Source organism: Urocampus carinirostris, chromosome 2 (genome assembly GCF_059441175.1).
Source record: "Urocampus carinirostris isolate Australia breed hairy pipefish chromosome 2, RoL_Ucar_1.0, whole genome shotgun sequence".
Taxonomy (NCBI): Eukaryota; Metazoa; Chordata; class Actinopteri; order Syngnathiformes; family Syngnathidae; genus Urocampus; species Urocampus carinirostris.
This window is the reverse complement of record NC_142350.1, coordinates 14,983,700-15,007,405: the sequence shown is the minus strand read 5'-3', so window position 1 is coordinate 15,007,405 and position 23,706 is coordinate 14,983,700. Positions and strand designations below refer to the sequence as shown.

The 23,706-nt window shown below is 38.4% G+C and overlaps 1 protein-coding gene across 2 annotated transcripts in view; it reads left to right on the top strand.

Annotated features, from left to right (window-relative positions):
• cpne4b (copine IVb) overlaps nt 1–23,447 on the top strand; it is a 45,172-nt gene extending 21,725 nt beyond the window's left edge. The window contains exons 8-16 of one of the 2 annotated variants that reach the window (XM_088329054.1): nt 1,393–1,491; nt 2,906–2,986; nt 6,020–6,079; nt 6,164–6,297; nt 7,501–7,555; nt 8,556–8,607; nt 9,600–9,733; nt 11,228–11,464; nt 20,905–23,447. In XM_088329054.1, coding sequence (XP_088185180.1) covers nt 1,393–1,491; nt 2,906–2,986; nt 6,020–6,079; nt 6,164–6,297; nt 7,501–7,555; nt 8,556–8,607; nt 9,600–9,733; nt 11,228–11,464; nt 20,905–21,036 — 984 coding nt within the window. In that variant the 3' untranslated portion in view covers nt 21,037–23,447. The remainder of the gene's footprint in view (nt 1–1,392; nt 1,492–2,905; nt 2,987–6,019; nt 6,080–6,163; nt 6,298–7,500; nt 7,556–8,555; nt 8,608–9,599; nt 9,734–11,227; nt 11,465–20,904) is intronic. The other variant, XM_088329055.1, reaches the window with a different exon arrangement.
• The last annotated feature ends 259 nt before the right edge of the window (nt 23,448–23,706 follow it).

The window sequence follows — 23,706 nt, the reverse complement described above, 5'->3', positions numbered from 1 at the left end:
CCTTAGTGTCTAAAGTTTGTGTTTGAGTGAATGAGGGTCCCTTGTAAGTGGTTGTGTCTAGAAAATCTATCTGGTGGTCATTTGTGGAATGTTTGAGCGTGTGTTGAGGATTTCTATGAATTGTTTGAATTCCTCTCTGCTATGTGTCCATGTTCCCCAAATGTCATCTAAGTACCTAAAATAATTGGTGGGTAGTTTGTCGCATTTTTCAAAAGCTGTTTCCTCCCAATGCGCCATGTAAATGTTAGCATAGGCAGGTGCAAATTTTTTACCCATGGCTGTGCCACTAATCTGTAAGTAGAATTCCTTGTTGAATTCAAAGTCATTCCTAGTGAGGTTAATTTCTAGTAGTTGTAGTAATTCTGTGTTTGGGCGTTTGTCGTCCGGGTATTTTTCCATCCAGCGTCTTACTGCTTTTAACCCTGCGACCGTATTTATGTTTGTGTAGAGGCTATCTATGTCCATGGTAAATAAGATTGTGTCCTGCGTTATTTTAATCTGTTTTATTTTGTTTACGAAATCATATGTGTCTTTAATGTAGCTATTATGTTTTGTGGATAGTGGAGTGAGGAAGTGGTCTATGTATTCCGCGATCCTGTAGGATTCACTGCCGCAATCTGGTTAGGGTTAGGGCTAGGGCTAGGGTTAGGGGTTAGGGTTAGGGTTAGGGTTAGAGGCTCAGGGTTAGAGGGTTTGTTTTATTGTTAGAGTATCAGAAGGTCCGAGGGTTAGATGGTTATAACAATTTATCATTTTTTTTCAGTTAGGAAAAGAAGTATTTTTTGCCCTATTTTTTAAAACCTCTGCACACACTCAGACAAACACAAATTACCGCCAAGTACCCAGTCATCCCGCAACCATCCCCCTTGTCGGTTAAAGTGGGAGACAAAGAGGTTTGGAAATAGGATTTCCCGTTGTTGATGTTTTCAATCAAGCTCAGTGTCAATTGCTTGTGATTGCTAGTTGTTAACGTGACCTTGTCTTTAAGGGTATCAGCACTCGTCAACCGAAGCGTTCGTCCGCCGACTAGATCGATTTTGAAAATGAACTCCGCAATCGTCGCCTTTAGCCGTTTTAAAATGAAAGAACCGAGTAGTTTTGTTGCGAGGATTGCTGACTCGCGCCTTTTTTCCAGGAATTTCGGCCATTTATCTTATTCGCCGGCTCCTTCGGGAGAAGTCACGGACAAACAGGAAAAACACCTCGTCTTTCAGGCCACATGACTCTCAGCATCCTTGTATTAATATTTCACCACTCCATGGCCCCCCGCCCCTGCCGACTCCCGGTTATCAATCATTCAGCATGGCATTTCCCGCCCTTGTGTTTGTGTGTATTTGTTCAGGTGATGCTGCAGCTGTGCTCCGATTCTGTATCTTTTTCTTTTATTTTCAGTGCACCGTTTGGGACTGGGACTCAAACGGAAAGCACGATTTCATCGGGGAGTTCCAGACAACATTTAAGGAGATGAGGGCAGAGCAGGAGGGCAAGCAGGTGAGGGAATAAAAGAACTAGCAAAACCATGCAGAGAAGCTGCAAAACGTTTTTCCTTTTTTGAGCTCCCGAGAAAAAAAAGAGGCGCATAATCATCACAGTTCAATTTACCATCAAATGATCTTGATTGTTCAAAAGTGGATTGGGGAGTTGTAATCAAAACCGGAAGCGATGTGCATTGAGTTCGTCAAATAGACTCCATTCCCTGCAAAAAAGTCAAGCAAAAATATGAAAAAAAAGAAATATAATCATCTTTTCAAGTGTTATTTTCAGTATAAATAAGTTGATCTTAACTGCTGAGTGTTATTTTGATTTCATAGATGGATAATAAAATATTTGTCTCATGTTCTTACATTATTCAGATATTCTGAGGATATGGGTGGCTGAAGCAGAGCAAAAGTTTTACAAATAAAGTAAAAAAAACTGAAATAATAGAATAAAAGTCAATTCTAAATTGTACTTGAAAAGACAAACATAATATTATTTGGTCATTACATTATATTTCTTTTATGTTTATAATTTAGATTTCTTTTCTAGATTTTTTTTCTTATTTTGCAATATTTTAATATTACTGTTTACCATTATTTTTGTTAGCGTTGATAAAATTAACAATGTTGAATGATTAATAAAAATACATGAACAAAAAATATTCAAATACTATACAAAAAAAACACAACTAGCAAATATATTCACCATTGATAAGGGTTTTACTTTTACATCATGTTGTCGATAATTAATGTTTATATTTTATTATATTTCATATACTTTAATATATTATTTTTGCATACTTTTTCTTATTTGCAATATATTTTTCATACTAAAATGAAGACATCTACTTAAAATATACATATATATTTGAAAATGTCGTTATTTGTATTGAACTGCAATATTTTTAACGGTTTTGTATTTTTTAGGCAATTGTTTTTGCTTTACTGTTCTATTTTTCAAATTTTTTTATTGTTGAAAAATACATGGAGTATAGTACAGTATATATATTTCAGAAAATAAAATAACATAGGAAAACTAATATATTCACGGTGCAAAATTGTATCCCTGCCGATCTAGTCACTGATATAAAAAAAATTCTTAATAATATCAATTATACTTATAAATAACGATTTAGGTATATTATTATTATTATTGTTATCTACTTATTAATGATTTTATAATTATATTTTGTCTTGGGATCAAGAGATTGCAGTTCGAATCCCGGCTCCTCAGTGTTACATGTCGAAGTGTCCTTGGGCAAGACACTGAACCCCTAATACCCCCAATAAGCAGGTTAGCGCTTTACATGGCTGCACGGCCGCTATTGGGAAATGTGAAGCACACTGTAAAGCGCTTTGGGAAGTCTTGACTTGAAAAGCGCTATATAAGTGCAGATAATTTCATTTCATTTCATTGTCTGATACAGTGGGAGTGCATCAACCCAAAATATCAGATGAAAAAGAAGAATTACAGAAATTCCGGTGTCGTCTTTCTCAACCACTGTAAGGTGAGCCCTCGTTTCAGATATTTTCATACTTTTTACGAGAGCAGCCATGTCAAATATATAGTCGGCGGGCCGAATGGTTTAATCCTACGTCCCATAAATTCCTGAGTATGTCACAAAAAGAAGTGAGACTCTAGTTTATTTCTTTCAAAAGTTGTGTTTTTAAAAGAAATGAAAACCAAATGCTCCCTCTGACCACTAGAGAGCAGTAAAGGATATACCGTATTTTCCGCACTATAAGGCGCACCGGGTTATAGGGCGCACCCCGAAAAAATAGTTTTTGGTCCTATTTTTGACATACATAAGACGCACCGGGTTATAAGGCGCTACAATGGGAACGTCGACAAAACAGTCAGATAGTTCAGTCCAACTTATTACCCCCTTAACATTCCCAAAGCTTGCAAAGACGCAAATACGTGTCGAGAACACGTGCGGATGCGGTGTCCGTACGATGTCACTCAAATGCATCGTTCCGTCATTTGGAAGGTTAAAGTCTTGGGATTCAAGAAATTCCAACCATTCCTTAGTTTCTATTTTCTTTTTCGCTCGCAACTTTACTGTGCATATGACAATAAACACTTGGAATTGAGTTTAATTTAAAAATAGACACTCCATTCCATCCATTATCTGCACCGCTTATCACAGAAACATCGAGTTCAGTCTGAAACAAGATACAGGGACAATATAAAACCCGGAGTAGCTCACCGAAGTCGTAGTGTTCATAATAATGTGCAACCAATGTCCTCTTATATCCGTGAGGGTAGTAAATCCAGGAGAATAAAATATTTACAAATACAGAATAGAAAAAAATGCTTTCTCTATGCCGTCAGCCACATGCTATACGCATTCATCTTTTTCGGCCAATTGCAGGCTTTGTTTCGGCGTTCAAGCCAATGCCAGCCTGTAAATGATAAAAAGGATCCGCCTCTTGACCTCCAAATAACTTTAGCCAATAGTGATCGATTCAACTGATAATTGACACATCTTTTTCGGCCAATTGCAGGCTTTGTTTTGCCGTTTAAGCCAATGGCAGCCTGTAAATGATAAAAAGGATCCGCCCCTTGACCTCCGAATAACTTAAGCCAATAGTGATCGATTCAAATGATGATTGACACATTGGTTAGCCAATGAAACGCAGGTAAATAAATCCCAGCATACACCGCGTACTACTTGGCGTTTGGGGGAAAATCTAGTCGGCGGGTGCAAGTTAGTTGGAAAACTTTGCGATTTAATATAGATCCATAAATAAGGCGCACTGTATTATAAGGTGCATGGTCAGCTTTTGAAAAAAATAAAGGCTTTTAGGTGCGCCTTATAGTGCGGAAAATACGGTATACTCAGCATAAGGCCCAGCCAAGGAGTTTGATTAAGTGCTTGAAATGTTTCTGAAATGATGCATCAAGTCTGGTTAAAAAATGACACTCACACTGCCCTCTGGTGGCTTTGCTCTGCCATTGCATTTTTTACACCCTCGTGGCATTAGTTTGTATGTCAATGTCTTATGAAGTGTCATTGCCCCTATGTGTCATGAGGACACGTGCATGCTACACTTAAACAGGGCACTATGAAATGTGTATCAGTGCAAGTATATTATAATATATTATATTATCTCATCTCATTAGCTGCACCGCTTATCCTCAGTAGGGTCGCGGGGGTGCTGGAACCCATCCCAGCAATCATCGGGCAGTGGGCAGGGGACACCCTGAACTGGTTGCCAGCCAATCGCAGGGCACACAGGGACAGACAACTCGCTCGCTCATTCACACCTAGGGGCATTTTGGTCCGGCCAATCCACCTGAAATGCATGTCTTAGGAATGTGGGAGGAAACCGGAGTGCGCGGAGGAAACCCACGCAAGCACGGGGAGACCATACAAACTCCGCACAGGAAGTCCGTTAGCTGGATTTAAGCCCACACAGGAGGTTCCCAAGACCTTAAAACTGTGCCGCACACGCTAACCACTGCGCCGCCGTGCTGCCTATATTATATTAGGTATATTATATTAAATTCCATCCATCCATTATCTTCACCGCTTATCCTCAGTATGGCAGGGGACACCCTAAACTGGTTGCCAGGGCACACAGAGAAAGACAACTAACCCACTCACTCACTCACTTACTCACTCAGAACTGAACTGTGCCACTCACTCGCTAACCACTGTTCTGCCGTGCCGCCCTATATTCTATTCTATTCTATTCTATTCTATTCTATTCTATTCTATTATATTCTATTATATTATATTATATTATATTATATTATATTATATTATATTATATTATATTATATTATATTATATTATATTATATTATATATTATGGATATGTGTTATGTTTTTTTTTTAATACAGCCATGTCAAACATGCGGCCTGCCAAGTGTTTTAATGCGACCCACGAGACAAAGCTGAGAGAAGCACCACAGAAAAATGACTTGCAGTCTGAAATATGTCCACTGGATTTCACAAAAGCCAGGCGCCTTTCACAAAGCCTCTGAAAATGTATTTCTTTCTCACTCTCTCTAATCACTCTCTCTCTCTCTCTCCCCCCCAACCCCCCCGCCCCCCTCTCTCTCTCTTGCTCTCTCTCTCTTTTACTTTGTCACTTTCTCCTTCTTTCTCAGTTTCTCTCTCTTATTCTATTTCTTTTTCTTTTCCTCTTACACACTTTCCTCCCTTTTCTTTTTCATTGTTTCTCTCCCTCTTTCTTTTTCTTTCTTTCTTTTTTTATTTCTTTCTTTCTTTCTTTTTCTTTCTTTTTTTCTTTCTTTCTCTCTCTCTTTAGTTTTCTGTATTTCTCTCTCTCTTTTTCCACCCTCTCTCTTTCTCTCTTTATTTTCAGCCTATTTGTCTGTCCCCTGTGAGAGTTTTTTTCTCCACAATGTGGGCCCTGTGATCAAATGAGTTTGACGCCTTTTTTAATGGTACTAAAGAAATTGGAAAGTTGGGTTTGCAAGTCCTTAAAAAAGTGCTTGAATGTGGAAAACAAATGTCCCTATCTTAACCAAGATTTATTTTCCTAACAAAACGTCTTTCTCACGACAGATCATCAAAATGTATTCTTTCTTGGATTACATCATGGGAGGCTGTCAAATCCAGTTTACAGTAAATTCCGTCGATTTCAATCTTACCCCTATGGTAAGTGCCTACACCGAGTGCTTGATTCCAGCGGTTGTGTGTTTTTCCAAGGTGGCCATCGACTTCACGGCATCAAACGGGGATCCTCGGAACAGCTGCTCGCTCCATTACATCCACCCCTACCAGCCCAATGAGTATCTTAAAGCGTTAGTGGCTGTGGGGGAGATTTGCCAAGACTATGACAGGTAAATCAAGTGCTCCCCCAAAAAAACTTGGGTCCAAAAAAACTTCTATTGCAGGGGTGGGCAACTATTTGGAGTCGGGGGCCTCATATGGTAAAAAATAAATAAATGAATAAATATACACGAGGCGGTTAAATATGTAAAAGACCCATTTTTTCTGGCATTAAAAATGTTAAAAGCACTTAATCTATTGGGGTTATTCTTACCTAGTATTTCCTTTTAAGGTTTTAGGGATTAATTGTGGATATTACTGACATTTGGAGTTAATGTTTTTCTATATTTGCTGTGTATATATGTATTTATATATATATATATATATATATATATATATATATATATATATATATATATATATATATATATATATATATATATATATATATATATATATATATATATATATATATATGTATATATAGATGTAATATATTGTTTTCAGCCCTGCGATTGGCTGGCAACCAGTCCAGGGTGTCCCCTGCCCACTGCCCGATGATTGCTGGGATGGGCTCCAGCATCCCCGCGACCCTACTGAGGATAAGCGGTGCAGCTGATGAGATGAGATGAGATATTGTTTTCATAGAAGTGAATTTATTGAACTCCTTCAGTGCCATTGACGGTTAAAGACGTGAAAGATCCATTTTTTGTGGCATTGAAAGAATGAAACAAAATGAAACAATTTTGATGAAAGTTGAACAGTAAAAATCATATTTATTATTCATATTTTTGCACAATGTTGCTACTCTCGTTATTGCCCTATTTTCTGATGTACATATCAATTTGGATGGTTGATAGTCATTTCCCTCTTAAATTACCAATCCATCCTAATATTATTATTTTTTTATTACATATTCACCTTGGATTGCTAAATCTAACGTACACTGTGTTGTATTACAATGAAGACCATTCGATTTTATTTTATTTAAATTTATTTTGTTTTATCTTATCTTATTTTATTTTATTATATTAATTTCTATTCTATTCTATTCCAAACAGTAAAACTGATTTTGGATGGAAGTAGGGGCAATTCTATCCTAGTAATGGATCAGTCCATTTTCAACCCCAAATTGACGTTTTTTGAGCGAACTTTTACAGCTCATTCAGAGACATGCTCGTTCACTCACTCACTCACTCACTCACTCACAAAATCATTAATTAGTCCTCCTTTCATCTTATTTTCCCTTTCTTGTCTCTTCAATGAATCTGCAGCGATAAAATGTTCCCAGCTTTTGGGTTCGGAGCTTTAATCCCGCCTGACTTCAAGGTAGGTGGCACCGCTCGTTTGTGCGCGGACAGGTTTTGTTACCAGCTGAAATGCACAGTGCCTAGCGAAAGTATTAACACCCCCCCCCCCCCATCCCAATAATGAATTGCCACATTTCAGGCTTCAAACTGAAAATATCTTTTGAGAATCAACAAAATGTGAGACCCAATCGTAAAATTGAATCAAATTATTTCAACATTCTACATCATATTGACAAGGAAAAAAATTGAAAAGTAAGTGTTGCAAGAATAGTGGCTTCCTGTACTCTCAGCTTAGCTGACGGACTCCAAAAGTTCCCTGATGAATTCCGAACGATCCAATGTGGACCAAAATGAATCATTTCGCAACATTTACACATCTACCAGAGCACTGCAGGAGCAATAATATAAAGAATGGAGAGAGCATAAATACACTGCAAAGCTACCAGTACCTGAATGTCCCTCTAAACCTTTGGTCCCAACAAGTACATAAATAAGCAGAGAAGCAACCAAGGGGACCATTATCACATTGGATGACCTGCAGGCATACACAGCCGAGGTGGGACAATCTGTGCATAAGACAACTAACTTTTAGATGTACTTAAATAAAACTGTATTTTATGGAAGAGTGTTAAGAAGAAAGGCCTTTTTGAAAGAATACCATAAAAAGGCCTTTTTGAAAGAATACCATAAAAAGGCCTTTTTGACGTTTGCAAAAAGCCACATGGGAGACACAAATAACATGTAAAGCGAAGTGCTCTGCCCGGATGAAACCAAAGTTGACCTTTTTGGGGCTGAATGCAAAGGGTTAGTGGCGTAAGAGAAACACTGGACACTACCCTGAAATTATCATCCCGCTGTCAAACATGGTGGTGGCAACATCATGCTCTGGGGTTGTTTTTCTTCAGTAGGGAGTGGGAAGAACGTTAGCGTTGGGCAAATCTTTTGCAAGGCACTGTAGATTCTACACGGCCGTGTATTTTGTGGTATTAAGGTTTATTTACCCCCTCCCCTGCACGTAGGTATCCCATGATTTCGCCGTGAACTTCGACGAAGATAATCCGGAATGCGCCGGTGAGATTTTCAAACGCACCCTTTTCTTGACTCCTTGATATCAGAGGATAGAAATATTTGCACTGCGTCACTTCCTCCGACAGTAGTGGCGATTTTTCTCCTCCTCCAAGCGAGAGATTTGTCACTATGCCGCCGCAGTATTTCAGGCGATGAGAAAAAGAGAAAAAAATAACAGTTATCTGTAGGTGGGAATTGGGCTTCAATTTTCTTCTTCGCATGAGTGCTTTCTTGCTATTATTGCAACACAGGTTGAAAAATATCTCAAAAACCGTTATCCCCGATAGCATATTGCTGCAACCGAGGGGCTGGGAGAGCGCATTTTTGTCACGCACAGCATCTTTCTTTTTGCTATTCTGTCCACAAAAAAGTGAACTGCACTTGTGAGGTTATGATCCTTTATCCCTGATTGCATATTGCTGCAAGCGACGACTGGCTGAGTTCTTTTTATTTTAGGGCATGGCGTTTTTTTGTCGATTTTTTCCACCTAAAATGAAAGCTGTGTGGCCATGATCCAACCTTAAGTGAAAAAGATGGTTGTGGTTGTTATCCGCATTCCATTATCTCCATCGACTAATGGTGTGAGCAGAAGCTGAGAGAGCAAATTCTTTTCAGTCCACGCCATTGGAGCGTGCCAACGTGGCTCGCCAAAGATAAACTGAACTGTTTTGGCCAAGATCCATTATCCCCAATTTACCATTGCTGAGAGCGACATCTAGTGGTAAAAAAAAAACACTCTTTCCTGTCCTACACTCTGCATTAAATTCATGTCTACTTATGTCTATGGGCATCAATATGATACCGGGTATTGGTACTGCAAAACAGATTTAAAGTAGTTGTTTTCAAATTATGCTGCAAAAAAATATGTTTAAAAAAAAAAGTCTTTTTTTTGTGCCTCCAGTTAATGTTTGGCACTTTGAGCGATGGTTTTTTTCGATTTGAATACCTTGGATCCGATATCCATGTTATGTATTTATGTGTATTCTGTGTTACAGGAATCCAAGGTGTGGTCGAAGCCTACCAGAATTGCCTTCCCAAGATCCAGCTTTACGGGCCAACCAATATCGCCCCCATCATCCAAAAAGTGGCCTCGTCCGCCTCCGAGGAGATGCACACCAAAGAAGCCATGGTGAGAAAGCAATATTCTTTTATTATATGCAGGTACCTCTTTATAAGAGCAACTCTAAACATGAGAATTTCAGTATACACGTTTTTTTGAATAAAAATCTTGCTCGGCTCACATTAGAGCTCTTATTCTGTGGATTACCAAAGACAAAGATACAATATGGTGGACATGAAGCAGTGGTCTTGTCCAAATGTGCCTGTGGAATCCTTACCATTTATATCACTAGCATTGTGGAAGAAGTTAGAACTGCAGAATGAATGGATTAAGGGAACTATTTGTCAAAACCAGAACAGAAGGAGGACCCAGCTGCGTAACGTTTCTCACCCAAGCTTTATTTTACAGGAATGGGGCAGTCATGCATGTTAACACAAACGCCAGTGATTCGGCGATCGCTGGGCGGAAATAGTGAGGCAGAAGTCTGGCGTCGAACAACAGCAAGCCAGAGGCTGACTAGATCGATACCAGTTACACAAGCAGATACCGGACAGATGGGGTCAATACCGGACAGCACGGGACAGACAGGATTGATATCAGATACAGGAGACTGGAGACAGATATCAGACAGGACGAGACAGACAGGATCGATACTAGACACTGGAGACTGGAGTTTGATATCAAACAGGACGCGATAGACGGGACGATACCTGATACTGGAGATTGTAGCAAGGTATCAAACAGGTACCTCTCAGGATTGCTTACCGCCAGCCTCAGATCGTCCGGATTGGGCGTGCAAACTGCTCTAGGCTTTTTATTAAAAAAATAAAAAGTGTTCTAAATTTTTGTGTATGTACGTTGAAGTTACAGTAACTTTAATTTTAAGTGTACAGTTTGTCCTGACGTATCGTCACAGGTCTCGATCTCATACCTGTCAACCTTAATAATTGCAAACCATCCTTATTAAGCAATAATAAACCTTACAAACACAACACAGCAACTATTTACTCACAGTACAACATACAATATAGAATACTGTGACAATATAAGCAACGAACGGTGATGTTGTCTCCTGCTGCCAGCGACAGAGACGATCCGGATTACAGCCAAAATGGACGAGATCGGTCTTTTTAAAAAAATGATTCCAGTTTAAAAATTGTTTTACGGCGACACAATGTAAAATGGGCAAAACAAAACATATATACAATACAGGGAAAACAAAGTTGGGGATCTCCTTGATTCCTCCTTGCTAACTCCAACCCACCCCCTCGTCCTCTGCACCACGCAACACGTTACAGCACTCATTATAAACCCACATATTCTTTTGGTGCCTTAATAAATGGAGTCAACATTTCAAAACTACATTTTGTATTTCCGTGGGTCGTCTCTGTGTGATATCAAAATTCGGTTGATGATCCAAAAACCTCTGTGAGTGACAAATATCCACCCAAAAAACAGAAATCAGAAAGGGGGCAAATCTTTTTCACAGCACTGTATATTAAAAGATGATAGAAATGTTGTATTTCTTATCAAACATGCCTTTCCCCATCCCCTGCCCCGCAGGAATATTTTATCCTCCTAATCCTGACGGACGGCGTTATCACCGACATGGCGGATACGCGGGAGGCCATCGTGCACGCTTCCCACCTCCCCATGTCCGTCATCATTGTCGGGGTGGGAAATGCCGACTTCACTGACATGCAAATTTTGGACGGAGACGACGGCATCCTGCGCTCCCCCAAGGGCGAGCCCGTCCTCAGAGACATCGTCCAGTTCGTCCCCTTTAAGGATTTCAAACATGTGGGTGGATAGATTGATTGTTTGAGTTACAATGAATTGAAACAACCTAATGAAATGATGAAAAAAAGCCCAGGCTTATCATGGTCCTGTCCCCTTGACAGTTTAAACCAGGGGATAGCATGGTAGAAAGAGACATATTGGATCCCCAAAAAAAAGAGCCACAAAAAATAGAAGTTTTATATATGCCCCACAAGGAAGGCAACGCATACTATATATCAGGGGTCAGGAACCCCTTTTGACACAAAGAGGCATAAAACCGAAGATATAATAGAAAAAGAGCGAGCCAAACCCTATAATTCAAGACAAAATTCAACAAAACCACCAAATCTCTCCAGACAAATGTTAGGTCCTAAGCACATTTTATTCCACTGAGAGTCATTTGATGATTTTATCAAACCTGTGAAATAATAATAACTCTGTATACGTCTTAAATTTGACTGCCCCCTGAGTTACTTAAGCGTGTTGGGCTGTTTTTGACTGTCAATTTTGCCCTAAACAATGGTTTCAAAATAAGGTGCAAGTTTTTATGTAATAATGTCATAAAATACTGCAAAGTATAAGGATATCATTGTATTTACCTTTGACGTAGACTGAGCGAAATAATGAAAGGAGTGCTTTGCACTGTGTGCAGAGGTTCACCCACCTCTAACGCCCACCCAACCAAATTGCTCTGAGGGGTTTGCTGGCTTGTTGGGTGGTTTTTGATTGTTTTTTGTGGTTTTTCATCTCATCAGTGAAGATACACAGTTAAATAATCTTCCATTCAAAGTATTTCTTAGCAACCTGCTGCCATAATGGGGTGTGTTGTTACAACACCTTTGACTGTAAACGGTAGTTAAAATGTGCCATATGTGAAACTTGAAAGTCATAAATTCCTGACCCTGCTGTATATACACACACGTATACCGTATACAGTAATCCCCCTGTTAACGCAGTTAATGAGGACCAGAACACCCTTGCTAAAAGTTAAAATCTGCAAAGTAGCGTCGCACCTTCATAAAAGCCCAGAAGGGTCAAACTTACCTTAAGATGACATCCTTACCAACGGAGTGTATACAACTGTAACAAAATAACAACTATAGATCCACAAATTAAAACACAGAATTGCAGTTTAATAAATGGTCTTAATTGTCAATTTATAAAAGTAAAACGAAAGTGGAGAGCTTTTCCTTTCCGTACAAGAAACTGATTTAGAGAGTGGCATATTGGCTGCACACTAGCATCGGGTTGAGCCAGGTCTCTGTCTGCTATGATTAAAATACAACTGTCCTGAATGTAGAAGTTTCCCACGAATTTAAGCTCCATGTCATCCGTTTCCTGGGTAATGGATCTAGCGTTGGTTGGATGCAGGCTCGGCAGGGGTGGCTTAATTAAGAGAGTTAACTGTAGGAGTAAGCTGGACCTAGAGCTTAACTTTTGCCTTCTTTCCCAACATCACTTCGGTGGCTTCCAGAACCTGATAATAAACCACAGAACACCCGCAGATGATCACCATTTTTTAACGCTCTACAGACTATCTTCAAAGCCCAATTTAATGAGGAATTTATTTTCAATGTAACTAACTGCTGAAAGCTAGCCATCACCATGCTTCCCAGTCTGTGTTGGGTGAACATATTGATTTGTGTGACTGCCTGCTGTTTTACTGACAGCACACACCAGTCACACACACCTAACAGACAAAGCTCTCCCTAACCTGTCCGTGTGATAGCATTTGCTGTGTGCTGTCTGCTGCAGAACACATTGCGCAATACGTTGATATCGATTGAAATAAGGAAAACTCAATTCAAAATCAGCAAAGCAGTGAACTAGCCATAACCGGAGCGCAAAGTAGCAAGATAAAAGCAAAAGCGGACGACAGAGAGACAAAAATAGAAATAGATAAAGAGAGAAAAAGAGACAAGAGAAAGAAAGAAAGAGATAAATATTGGAGTTAGAAATGAGAGCAATCAAGAAAGAGAGAAGGAAATTAAGGGAGAGAGAGAGAAATACAGCTGCAGTCGTTTTGTTAATGGCTTGGCCTGGCTTTGGCGAAATACAATGGACATATTAAAAGCCAAATTCAATCTGTTGGTGGGCCCGATTCAGCCCGCGTGCCATATGTCTGATACTTCCCTGTTCCAGGGTGCTGACTGTCCCACGTCAGCTGGGATTGGCTCCAGCAAGCTGATCAGAAAATGAATCAAGAAATAAAATGATGGCAAGGCACAGACTAACTATGCAGGGAAAGGGGCCTGAGGGCAGCTTGCCCGACCAGATAGGAATGGCAGCGGCCACTGTGGTTTATAAACAATTTGGGTTAATTAAACGAGTTTTTTAGGTTAATTTGCTTTACAATTGTCTTTATTGTCATTGATTACAACGTAGTGTACATTGTTCACTTCAGGATAAACATGAAATAAAGACCTTTAAAGAGAGAGAGAAAGAGGAAAGAAGAATATTAGGAGACAAAGTAATGTTTGTGGACTGGCCGAGACTGTAAAGTGTATCAGAAAAGAGTGCAATAAAAATAGTGCAATGATATTTAGCAGCAAAAGTTTTGCAGAAAGTTGGGTCCAAACCCAAATCGTGTATCACAGTGGTTCTCAACTGATTGATTTAAGGACCCACCATTCTACCGTAATGACAAATTCAGATTCAGATTTACTTTATTGTCATTCGTATACACGTGTATACAGAACGAAATGTCGATACATCTGACCCGCACAGTTTCTTTGAACGTCAAATTGTGACACAAATCAAGAGAAAAAACAAAATTCTCAAATTTTTTAAATAAAATCATTGTGCAGTTTAATGCAGAGGTAGTTGAATATATTCACTTTTTCTTCAAAAAAAAAAAAAAATGACCAGCAAAACTAAAACAGCTTCAAGTGCCTTATATACTCACATATGAGCCTACATCGCATATAAGCTTAAATTAAAACTGATTTAAAATAGCCACATACCAAAAGAAGTTCGTACCCAAAACGTTAAAGTTGTGTATCTAAACAACGATAATTATTTAATTTTGTAAATAATAAAAATAAACTCGTCAATATACTCGTGAAAAAGCTAGAAGTAAAACATTTCAAACCAATGTTGTACCCATAAGCAGCGCTTCAATGGCAGACTTTGATGTAATATTTTTATATTTTGGATTTTGGGTTAACTAATGAACCCCTATACTTTTCAGGAAGAGAGAGGTATTTTAACAAATAAACCACCTTTTGTTGCTTTTAAACAGAGCAGCATACTCCATTTTTTTTTATAATTCAATCAGTTTTTGTTGTGTTGCTTTGTACAAAGAATTGTTTATTTTCTGTTGTTAATGACAAATACATACTCACACAAAATAAAACATAATAAAAAATAAAACAAAATAAATTAATGAATAAATCCGCCTGCTCACAGTTCAAGTCGTGTTTCAATGGTAGACACCGATACAATATTTTCATATTTTGCAATTGTTTCCTTCTTCGAATCGATCGTTGCTGTCACTCTTTTCCACTTTTCTTTCCTCTTACCACTTTTCTTCTGACCTATTACTATGAGCGGAACAGGGAAATAAAACAAACCGAGTCACAATATAAGCAGCAAGGCAGGTGAATGGTTAGCACTTTTGCTGTACCGTTTTGAGTTCATGGGTTCAAATCCAGCTACCAGCGTTCCTGTGCAGAGTTTGCATGTTCTCCCCATGCTTGCGTGGGTTTCCTTTGGGGACTCCTGTTTCCTCCCACATTCCAAAGACATGCATGTCAGGTTAATTGGCCGGTCTGAATTGTCCCAAAGTGTGAATGAGCGAGTGAGTTGCCTGTCCCTAAGTGCCCAGCGATTGGCTGCCAACCAAATCAAGGTGTCACCTGCCCACTGCCCGAAGATGGGATGGGCTCCAGCACCCCCGCGACCCTAATGAGGATAAGCGGTGCCGATAATGGATGAATGGATGGATATAATGAGATGTGTTCCCTCTCAAACCCATTCGGCAAGGCACCGATTGACTGAACAGAAAGAGATCGAGCGGATTATCGCCATCTACAGTGTAAATTACATTGCATTTTTTTCTTCTTCTTAGCGTTATGTTGCCAGGACAAGGGCGTTGACCCTCTGAAAATGAGTCCAATGACCTACCAGTTGAGAAACATTGGTGTATTGTTCAATCTTGGTAGTTTTTGATGACAACGTCCAACGAAAGCCTCTATTTCCCTTTCCACAACTCGACCCTTCCTCTCAGCAAACTGAAAGCCAAATGAGGCGAGTGGGCGTAATAATAAGCACCTCAGTGTGTGTGCATGAGTGCACACCAGCGTAGACGGTGGCATTGATTTAACCAGACTTTGACAGGGCCTGTTTGGCCGGATTTGTTACGCTAAGTTTGCCCGGTGGCAGGTTGAGAAATCAAGCAATTATGTCCTCACCAAAACAGAAAGCCCGTTTGTTGTTGTTTTGCACGTGGGCGGGCGGCCACTCAATAAAAACGGGATGATATGAAGTCGTTTGAATAAAAGGAGGTGCAGGTAGCGGGCGGTGTGGTCGGTCGAAGAGCGGGTGTTTTGGTGGGTCAACGGGGGAGAATGGAGCTGATGACGGAAGGGAGCGAGGGAGTGTGTGACAGAGGTGGCGAGGTGATTTTCTGCTCTGTCGTTTCTTTTCAGAGGGGATTAAGAGGAGTGAGCAAAAGTGTGACAGGCAGAGTTGGATGTATCAGGTGGGAAGGAGCCAAGCGCCAATGCAGTTGTGATTAGAAGAAGCGGGGGTGGAGGGGGGACCGGGTTGACTTTGATGGCGTATTGTCTAAGGGAATTATATTGCTATAGAGCAGGAGGGAGGGACTGACTTCGCTATCTTACTCAGAAGTTCAACGTTAAAAACTTCTGGAGGGTTTTTTCACTCAAGTGTCAAACTAAATATGTCTAAAAGTCGAGTCATGCTTATTTGTATAGCCATTAATCACAAGGAGTCTTCAAGGGCTGCACAGATCACAGACCATTCCAAACTACAGACTATTATCACACCATCCCCTGATCTAAAACCTACATGAGAAAAACTCAAAAACCTCAAAATGAGGAAAATGAAGAAACCTTGAGAAGGGACTGCACATGAGGTAAACCCCCTTCCAAGAAGCTCAGGTTGCTATGTATGTTGCATTAACAAACAATGAATTAAAAATCAACTATGAAAAAAAATTATAAAATAAAATAAAAAATCAAAGAAGATTACGACACACTAGAGTTTAGAACAATGACATGTCATGAGCTTAATGCTTAAAACTGCACTACTAATTAAAGGTTTGAGGTCACCCAGACATATATGTCTTTTTCTGTGCCACTCTGCCTTGAAAGCCAGCATCTCAGTCTCCCCTTCACTGTAGATGTTGACACAAGTGCTTTGTGCGGGTACTACTTAACCAAGCTGCTAGTTGAGGACCTGCAAGGCATCTATTTCTCAAACTATAGACTAATGTTTTCGTTCTCTTGCTTTGTTGACCCTTCTACTTCTCTTTTTACTCTGGTCCGAACCTATTTCTGCTTTTCTGTGAAGGGAGTACTAGATACCGTTTTAGGAGATGTTCATTTTCTTGGCAATTTTTTGCATGTATTAGTCTTCATTTCTTAGGACAAGAACAGACTGCCAAATTTTACATTAGAGGTCTCTTTTTCTGGCCATTCTGAAAGTTTAATGACATCGACAAATGTGATGCTCCAGATACTTAATTAGCTCAAAGGAAGGTCAGTTTTATAGCATCTTTAACCAGCTAAACTGTTTTCAGCTATGCTAACATTGCTGCACAAGGGTTTTCTAATCATCATCCTTCTAATGCAATTATCAAACACCATGTACTACTAGAACCTTGGAGTTCTCGATTCTGGTAATGGGCCTTAATACTCCTTTCCAGATATTGCACCCAAAAGCAGACTTTTGCAGCTAAAATTACTTAAAGAACTGATGTTACTGTGGTTTATAAACAATTTGGATTAATTAAACGAGTTTTCTAGGTTAATTTGCTTTACAATTGTCTTTATTGTCATTGATTGCAACGTAGTGTACATTGTTCACTTCAGGATAAACATGAAATAAAGACCTTTAAAGAGAGAGAGAAAGAGGAAAGAAGAATATTAGGAGACAAAGTAATGTTTGTGGACTGGCCGAGACTGTAAAGTGTATCAGAAAAGAGTGCAATGAAAATAGTGCAATGATATTTAGCAGCAAATGTTTTGCATTGCAAAACATGAGAATAAAGAACAAGACACGAGCATATACTGTATTTTTCCATACATCAGAAAAAATTTGAGTTATCTTTTTAAAAAACATTTCCTAAAATCTAGTTGTCTTTGGATTCAAATAAATAATCTTCTTTCTACAATAAAAAATTTCTATGAAATTGGGTTGTTTTCTTCATAATAACAGTAGAAAGATGTTTCATTTTATTTTTGAATCCCCCCTCTAAAATAGGGTGAATTCTTTTAAAAAGCTCCCCAAAAAATAAAAAATATTTTTTTAACCCCTAGAAAACATGTACCGTATTTTCCGCACTATAAGGCGCACCGGGTTATAGGGCGCACCCCAAAAAAATCGTTTTTGGTCCTATTTTTCACATACATAAGACGCACCGGATTATAAGGCGCTACAATGGGAACGTGGACAAAACAGTCAGATATTATTACCCCCTTAACATTCCCAAAGCTTGCAAAGACGCAAATACGTGTCGAGAACACGTGCGGATGCGGTGTCCATACGATGTCACTCAAATGCATCGTTCCATCATTCGGAACGTTAAAGTTTTGGGATTCAAGAAATTCCTTAGTTTCTATTTTCTTTTTTGCTCGCAACTTTACTGTGCATATGACAATAAACACTTGGAATTGAGTTGAATTTAAAAATAGACACTCCATTCCATCCATTATCTGCACCGCTTATCACAGAAACATCGAGTTCAGTCTGAAACAAGATACAGGGACAATATAAAACCCGGAGTAGCTCACCGAAGTCGTTGTGTTCATAATAATGTGCAGCCAATGTCCTCTTATATCCGTGAGTGCAGTAAATCCAGGAGAATAAAATAATTACAAATACAGAATAGAAAAAAATGCTTTCTGTGTGCCGTCAGCCACGTGCTATACGCATTCATCTTTTTCGGCCAATTGCAGGCTTTGTTTCGGCGTTCAAGCCAATGCCAGCCTGTAAATGATAAAAAGGATCCGCCTCTTGACCTCCGAATAACTTTAGCCAATAGTGATCGATTCAACTGATGATTGACACACCTTTTTCGGCCAATTGCACCCTTTGTTTTACTGTTTAAGCCAATGCCAGCCTGTAAATGATAAAAAGGATCCGCCCCTTGCCCTCCGAATAACTTTAGCCAATAGTGATCGATTCAAATGATGATTGACACATTGGTTAGCCAATGAAACGCCAGTAAATAAATCCCAGCATACACCGCGTACTACTTGGCGTTCGGGGGAAAATCTAGTCGGCGGCTGCAAGTTAGTTGGAAAACGTAATGTTGATCCATAAATAAGGCGCACTGTATTATAAAGCGCATGGTCAGCTTTTGAAAAAAATAAAGGCTCTTAGGTGCGCCTTATAGTGCGGAAAATACGGCACTGTAGTTTGAATGTAATAACTTAAAATAAATGGGTCAACAGAGTATGGTGGTAACAACCAAAAATAATGAGTAGTAACATGTAAAACAACAACACAGAAATATACATTTGTAACAATCTCCCCCAAACCGCGTCAATTATTTATGACTGTCTAAAAAACGAGTCGTATTGTGCAAAACAACCTTCCAACAATGTGCCATTTAATTTAAAATGACCTGAAAATTGTGTCATTCCCTAAAATCCTTCACAATATTGTCAATTTTTAGCCCGTGGATACATGACGTACAAATACAGTACATACACTCTTCCATGAGAGGGTTTGAAAAATAGTAGTGGAAAAAATAAGAATACAAATGGTATCATGTCGTAAACATGTTTAATGGTAAATACATAAAATCGCCTCCTTTGTGACAAGACTATGAACACTACTTTGTTAAAAAATATACCAAAATGTGCAAAATGCTGGCCCCTTTTTCAGCAATATGCAATCGTAGCTAATGGATTGCAGAATACTTGTATCCCAATTTAAAAGTTGGCTGTGGTTTCCATGGAGCCACCCAGACACCAATAACATCTTCTGTGATTGGTACACCAAATTTAATCTGCTGGGTCAATATAATTAACCCAACCTTGGGTGAAAGTAATCCTATAGGCTCAAAGTCCACATTTACTTAGTGCGCCAATTCAGCTATATATCTCTCTTATACTGCCCTCCCTTGATGCAAAGGAAGTTATAACAGAAGGCGCAAACCGATGTCGGATGAATTAAATCCAGTTGATGAAATGAATGGATGGGTGAAACTCTAGTCACAAAATAAAACACGAGGACAAAATTGTGTTTCATTAGAAAAAAATGCCAGAACTGGGATATTGTTCAAATTAGTCATGCTACACTTTCCTTGGAGAAGTAGCAGGTTGGAATAGTGATTAGCACGTCACGGTCTCACAGACGAAAATGTGAGACTACTGGCTTGTAACGTAGTGTATAATCTTGCTGTCTGCTCGCATTCGCACATTTTGCCTTTTTTTTAAGCCAGTGACAAAAGCACCAGGAAAAGTAATGCTTCTATGTAGAAAATAAAGTTTGTACTTCCCCCCCAAAATTTTACCTTAAAAAAAAAATCTGAATATCGATTTTAAAATACGTAGGTGCCGGGTTGTGTTTGTCCGGTTTATTGGTGCTTAAAGGAACATTGTTTAATGGTTGACCATCAGATGGAACTGTTTTGTCTAACGTGAAAGAAAATCAGTGCCAAATGAGCACAGCGTAGCAGCAAGATGCCAGACAAACCATCAGCCACTACTAGGTATAGCTTCTACTTTGAAAAAGAATGAAAACAATTCTCGACCTTTGAATATTAATAAAAATTAACATTGGTATGATAGTTTATGTATTTCTGCCTGTTATTCAAATGTTTTTTTTTATCTGAATAAAGGTTTTTGTATCACTAGGAATCGCAAAATATTACACATTGTCCCTTTAATAATGCAGTCATTAACAAGTAAAAATTGCCTGGGGGTTACACGTATGTATTTATCACACCATGGAGTTTATATGTTGTCATTTCCTTTCCCTATACACCCTCAAGTATTATATCTAAGTAAGGGGTAGAAAGTTTTCAATATTTGTTCAAGTATATGGCGTTAGAGTAGTACCATCCCCGATGCCCACCAGGTCCCAAAGGAGCACATGTTGAAATTTTTCAGGTTTCCCGTACAAGCTTGTCTGATCACGTCAATCTCTCCGTGCTCAGCCTTCGACAGCAAGAGACCCAACAGTGAATTCTATCTTCACGCATGGCTGCCAATGCACAAGTATTCAGTTTTTCTCCTCTCCTTCACTGTCTGTTTCTATATTGGCAGGCTTCCCCAGCCGCCCTGGCGAAAAGCGTTCTGGCCGAAGTCCCGAACCAAGTGGTGGATTACTACAACGCCAAAGGCATCAAACCCAAGTGTATGTCGGACTATGAGTCAACGAGGACCTTCAGTCCCTGACGACGGACTTGCTGCATAAGTTTACACTTCCATGTAAATGCGTAGAAGCTCCGAGAAATATTAGCTTGTTCCGGTTTACCAGTTCCGACTTCATCAATGACTGTTGCATGTTTGCCCGGAATGGCGGAAATTGATACGTGTATATCTTATAGTTGTTTATAGAAATAAGTTAACTAAACCAGCATGCACACCCCAGAGCAGTGGTTCTCAACTGGTGTGACTCCAGGACCGAACATTCCACCATAATGACAAGCTGCGACCCAAACAAGAGAACATTTCCAATTCTCAAATGTATCCAATGAGAGCATTGTGCCATTTGAAGCAGATATAGTAGAATAGATTCCCTTTTTTTTCTTCAAAAAACAAAATGACCAGCAAAATCAAAACGACTTCAAGTACCTTATATGCTGGCATAGAAGCCTACATCGTATATAAATGACCCCCTAAAACTGCTTTAAAATAGTCACATACCAAAACAATTCCAAATTATTAATCAACAGTGTATTTAAACGTCAATAATTATCTAATTGTGAAGTTAATAAGGATGAAATACTGGTAAGAAGGCTTAGAATATAACATTTTTTAACAATTTACTGTACCGTCAAGCAGTGCTTCATTTGCAGACACTCTTACACCATTTTCATATTTGGCAATCATTTCCTTCTGTGACTCGATCGTTGTTGTCACTGTCTTCCACTTTTTCTTCCCCTTATCTCCATCTTTCTTGACACCCCTTATTATGGCCTGAAAAAGGAAATCAAACCAACAAAATCACAATAAAATGAGATGTAGCCCCCTCTCAAAAGCGTCAATTGACTGAATAGTGCAGAGCATTATCGCCATCTACTGTTACGGAGTGTAATAGACCCAGAGCATCTTTTTTTTTTGTTGTTGTTTTTTTTTTTTTTGCACCTACATTTTTTTTTGCTAATGCAAAAGCCCGTGACACACTAAAAACACGTCTGCGACCCACTTTCTGGTCCCGACCTACCAGTTGAGAAACACTCCTCCAGAGAAATGACACAATACTTTATTTATATAACTAGCAGGTGAATAGATGACTGTATTTTGAAAACTGTAAACTGACTCAAGTGGGTGTAAAAGCGACAAACACAAAAGCGATAACATGAGGTTGAAAAGACAAAAAAAAAGCACATCATTGTTCCACATTAGTTTGGCGAGACAAATAGGGCAAACATGCTAACTTTGGCTACCTAATACGCCAGCTCGCTGCTATCGGCTAGCTTAAAGATGTTCGCTAGCTCCATTTCACACACACATGTTTCAGTATACAAGTAGAGGCTGTGTCATATCGAGGACCAAAGTTGGTCAAATTTCAAACTAGATAAATTATTAAATACAATTGAAAATCAATATGTGATGAATATATATATTTATTTTAAGAACACAAGTATCTATAAACAAAGTATTTATATACATTTAAATAAAAACATACCTGTTTAATTATATACATTAAGAAACACCTTTAGGAAACAATAATTGTAAAGATAAATTGAAATAAATATATAAATTGAAAAAATGTCAATTCATGAATAAAAACAGATTGTTTTTTTCCAATTTTACCTCTATATTTATTGCCATCTTTTAACCTATTTTTGGAATTATTAATTTGCTTATTTTAATGTTTTGAACTTTACTTGTTTCACCTTTCAGTATTTCCTTTTAGGTACATTTTGGAATGTGTGTTTAACCGTTATATATGTACCTACTTATGTATTGTTTATGTATTTTCAATGTATTTATCTATTCATCCATCTATTTGTATTTTGCTATTTTTACATTAGATTGTATTATTTAAGGTATTTTCTAGGCTATCATATTTGCCAATGTGTTATTTATGTATTTAGATTTTTCACATATTATTGTTGTTATGTTTTTGTTTTTTAATTGTTGAATTTTATTTTAGTTACATTTTTGCATGTGTGTTTTAACGTGTTCATTTTATGCATTTTTGCATGCTTTTTACGTATATTTAAATATATTCATTTATTTCAATTTTTTATTTTGTCGAAACTCTATTTTTTGGCATCACTTCATTTAGTTACATATTTTGCACACACTTTTAGATGTTACTAATTTTAATGCATTTTTCAAGTATTTTTACATACTTCTCGATGTATTTCATTAATTGTATTTCGTTGTTTTTCATTTCCATTGTATTATTTTTAGGGTATTTCTTTTTTGTTAGATTTTGTTTGAATTGAACTGTTTATATATTTGTAAGGGTTTTCTTTTTCCAAAGTAGTACGGTACTTCAATTTATTTATTTATTTATTTATTTTGGGCACTTTCAGTCCCAGGCAAAAGACTGCTGCAGTCCTTTTCCCTTAACTGCAAATGACAAATAAATGGTATGCGGCTCGACAGGAGAACAAAAGCTTTGCACTTCCCTTATTTTCCTTTGTGTTTTATAAATGCATGAATGATTTCATTAAAAACTGCTTATAAAGGCTTGCTGGTTTCAAAGCGAAAAAGATTATTCTACATATTTGTTTTGGGGGTATAAATAATTGTAATTATTTCCTAATAAACTGTCAAGAGTTTTGCAGGGATAGATAGGTGAACGTTTAGAGACTAATCCTGTGGACTGTTTCCCATCGCTCTGTAAACTGCATGATTATAATAAAGGCACTTTGTTTTTCTCATTTG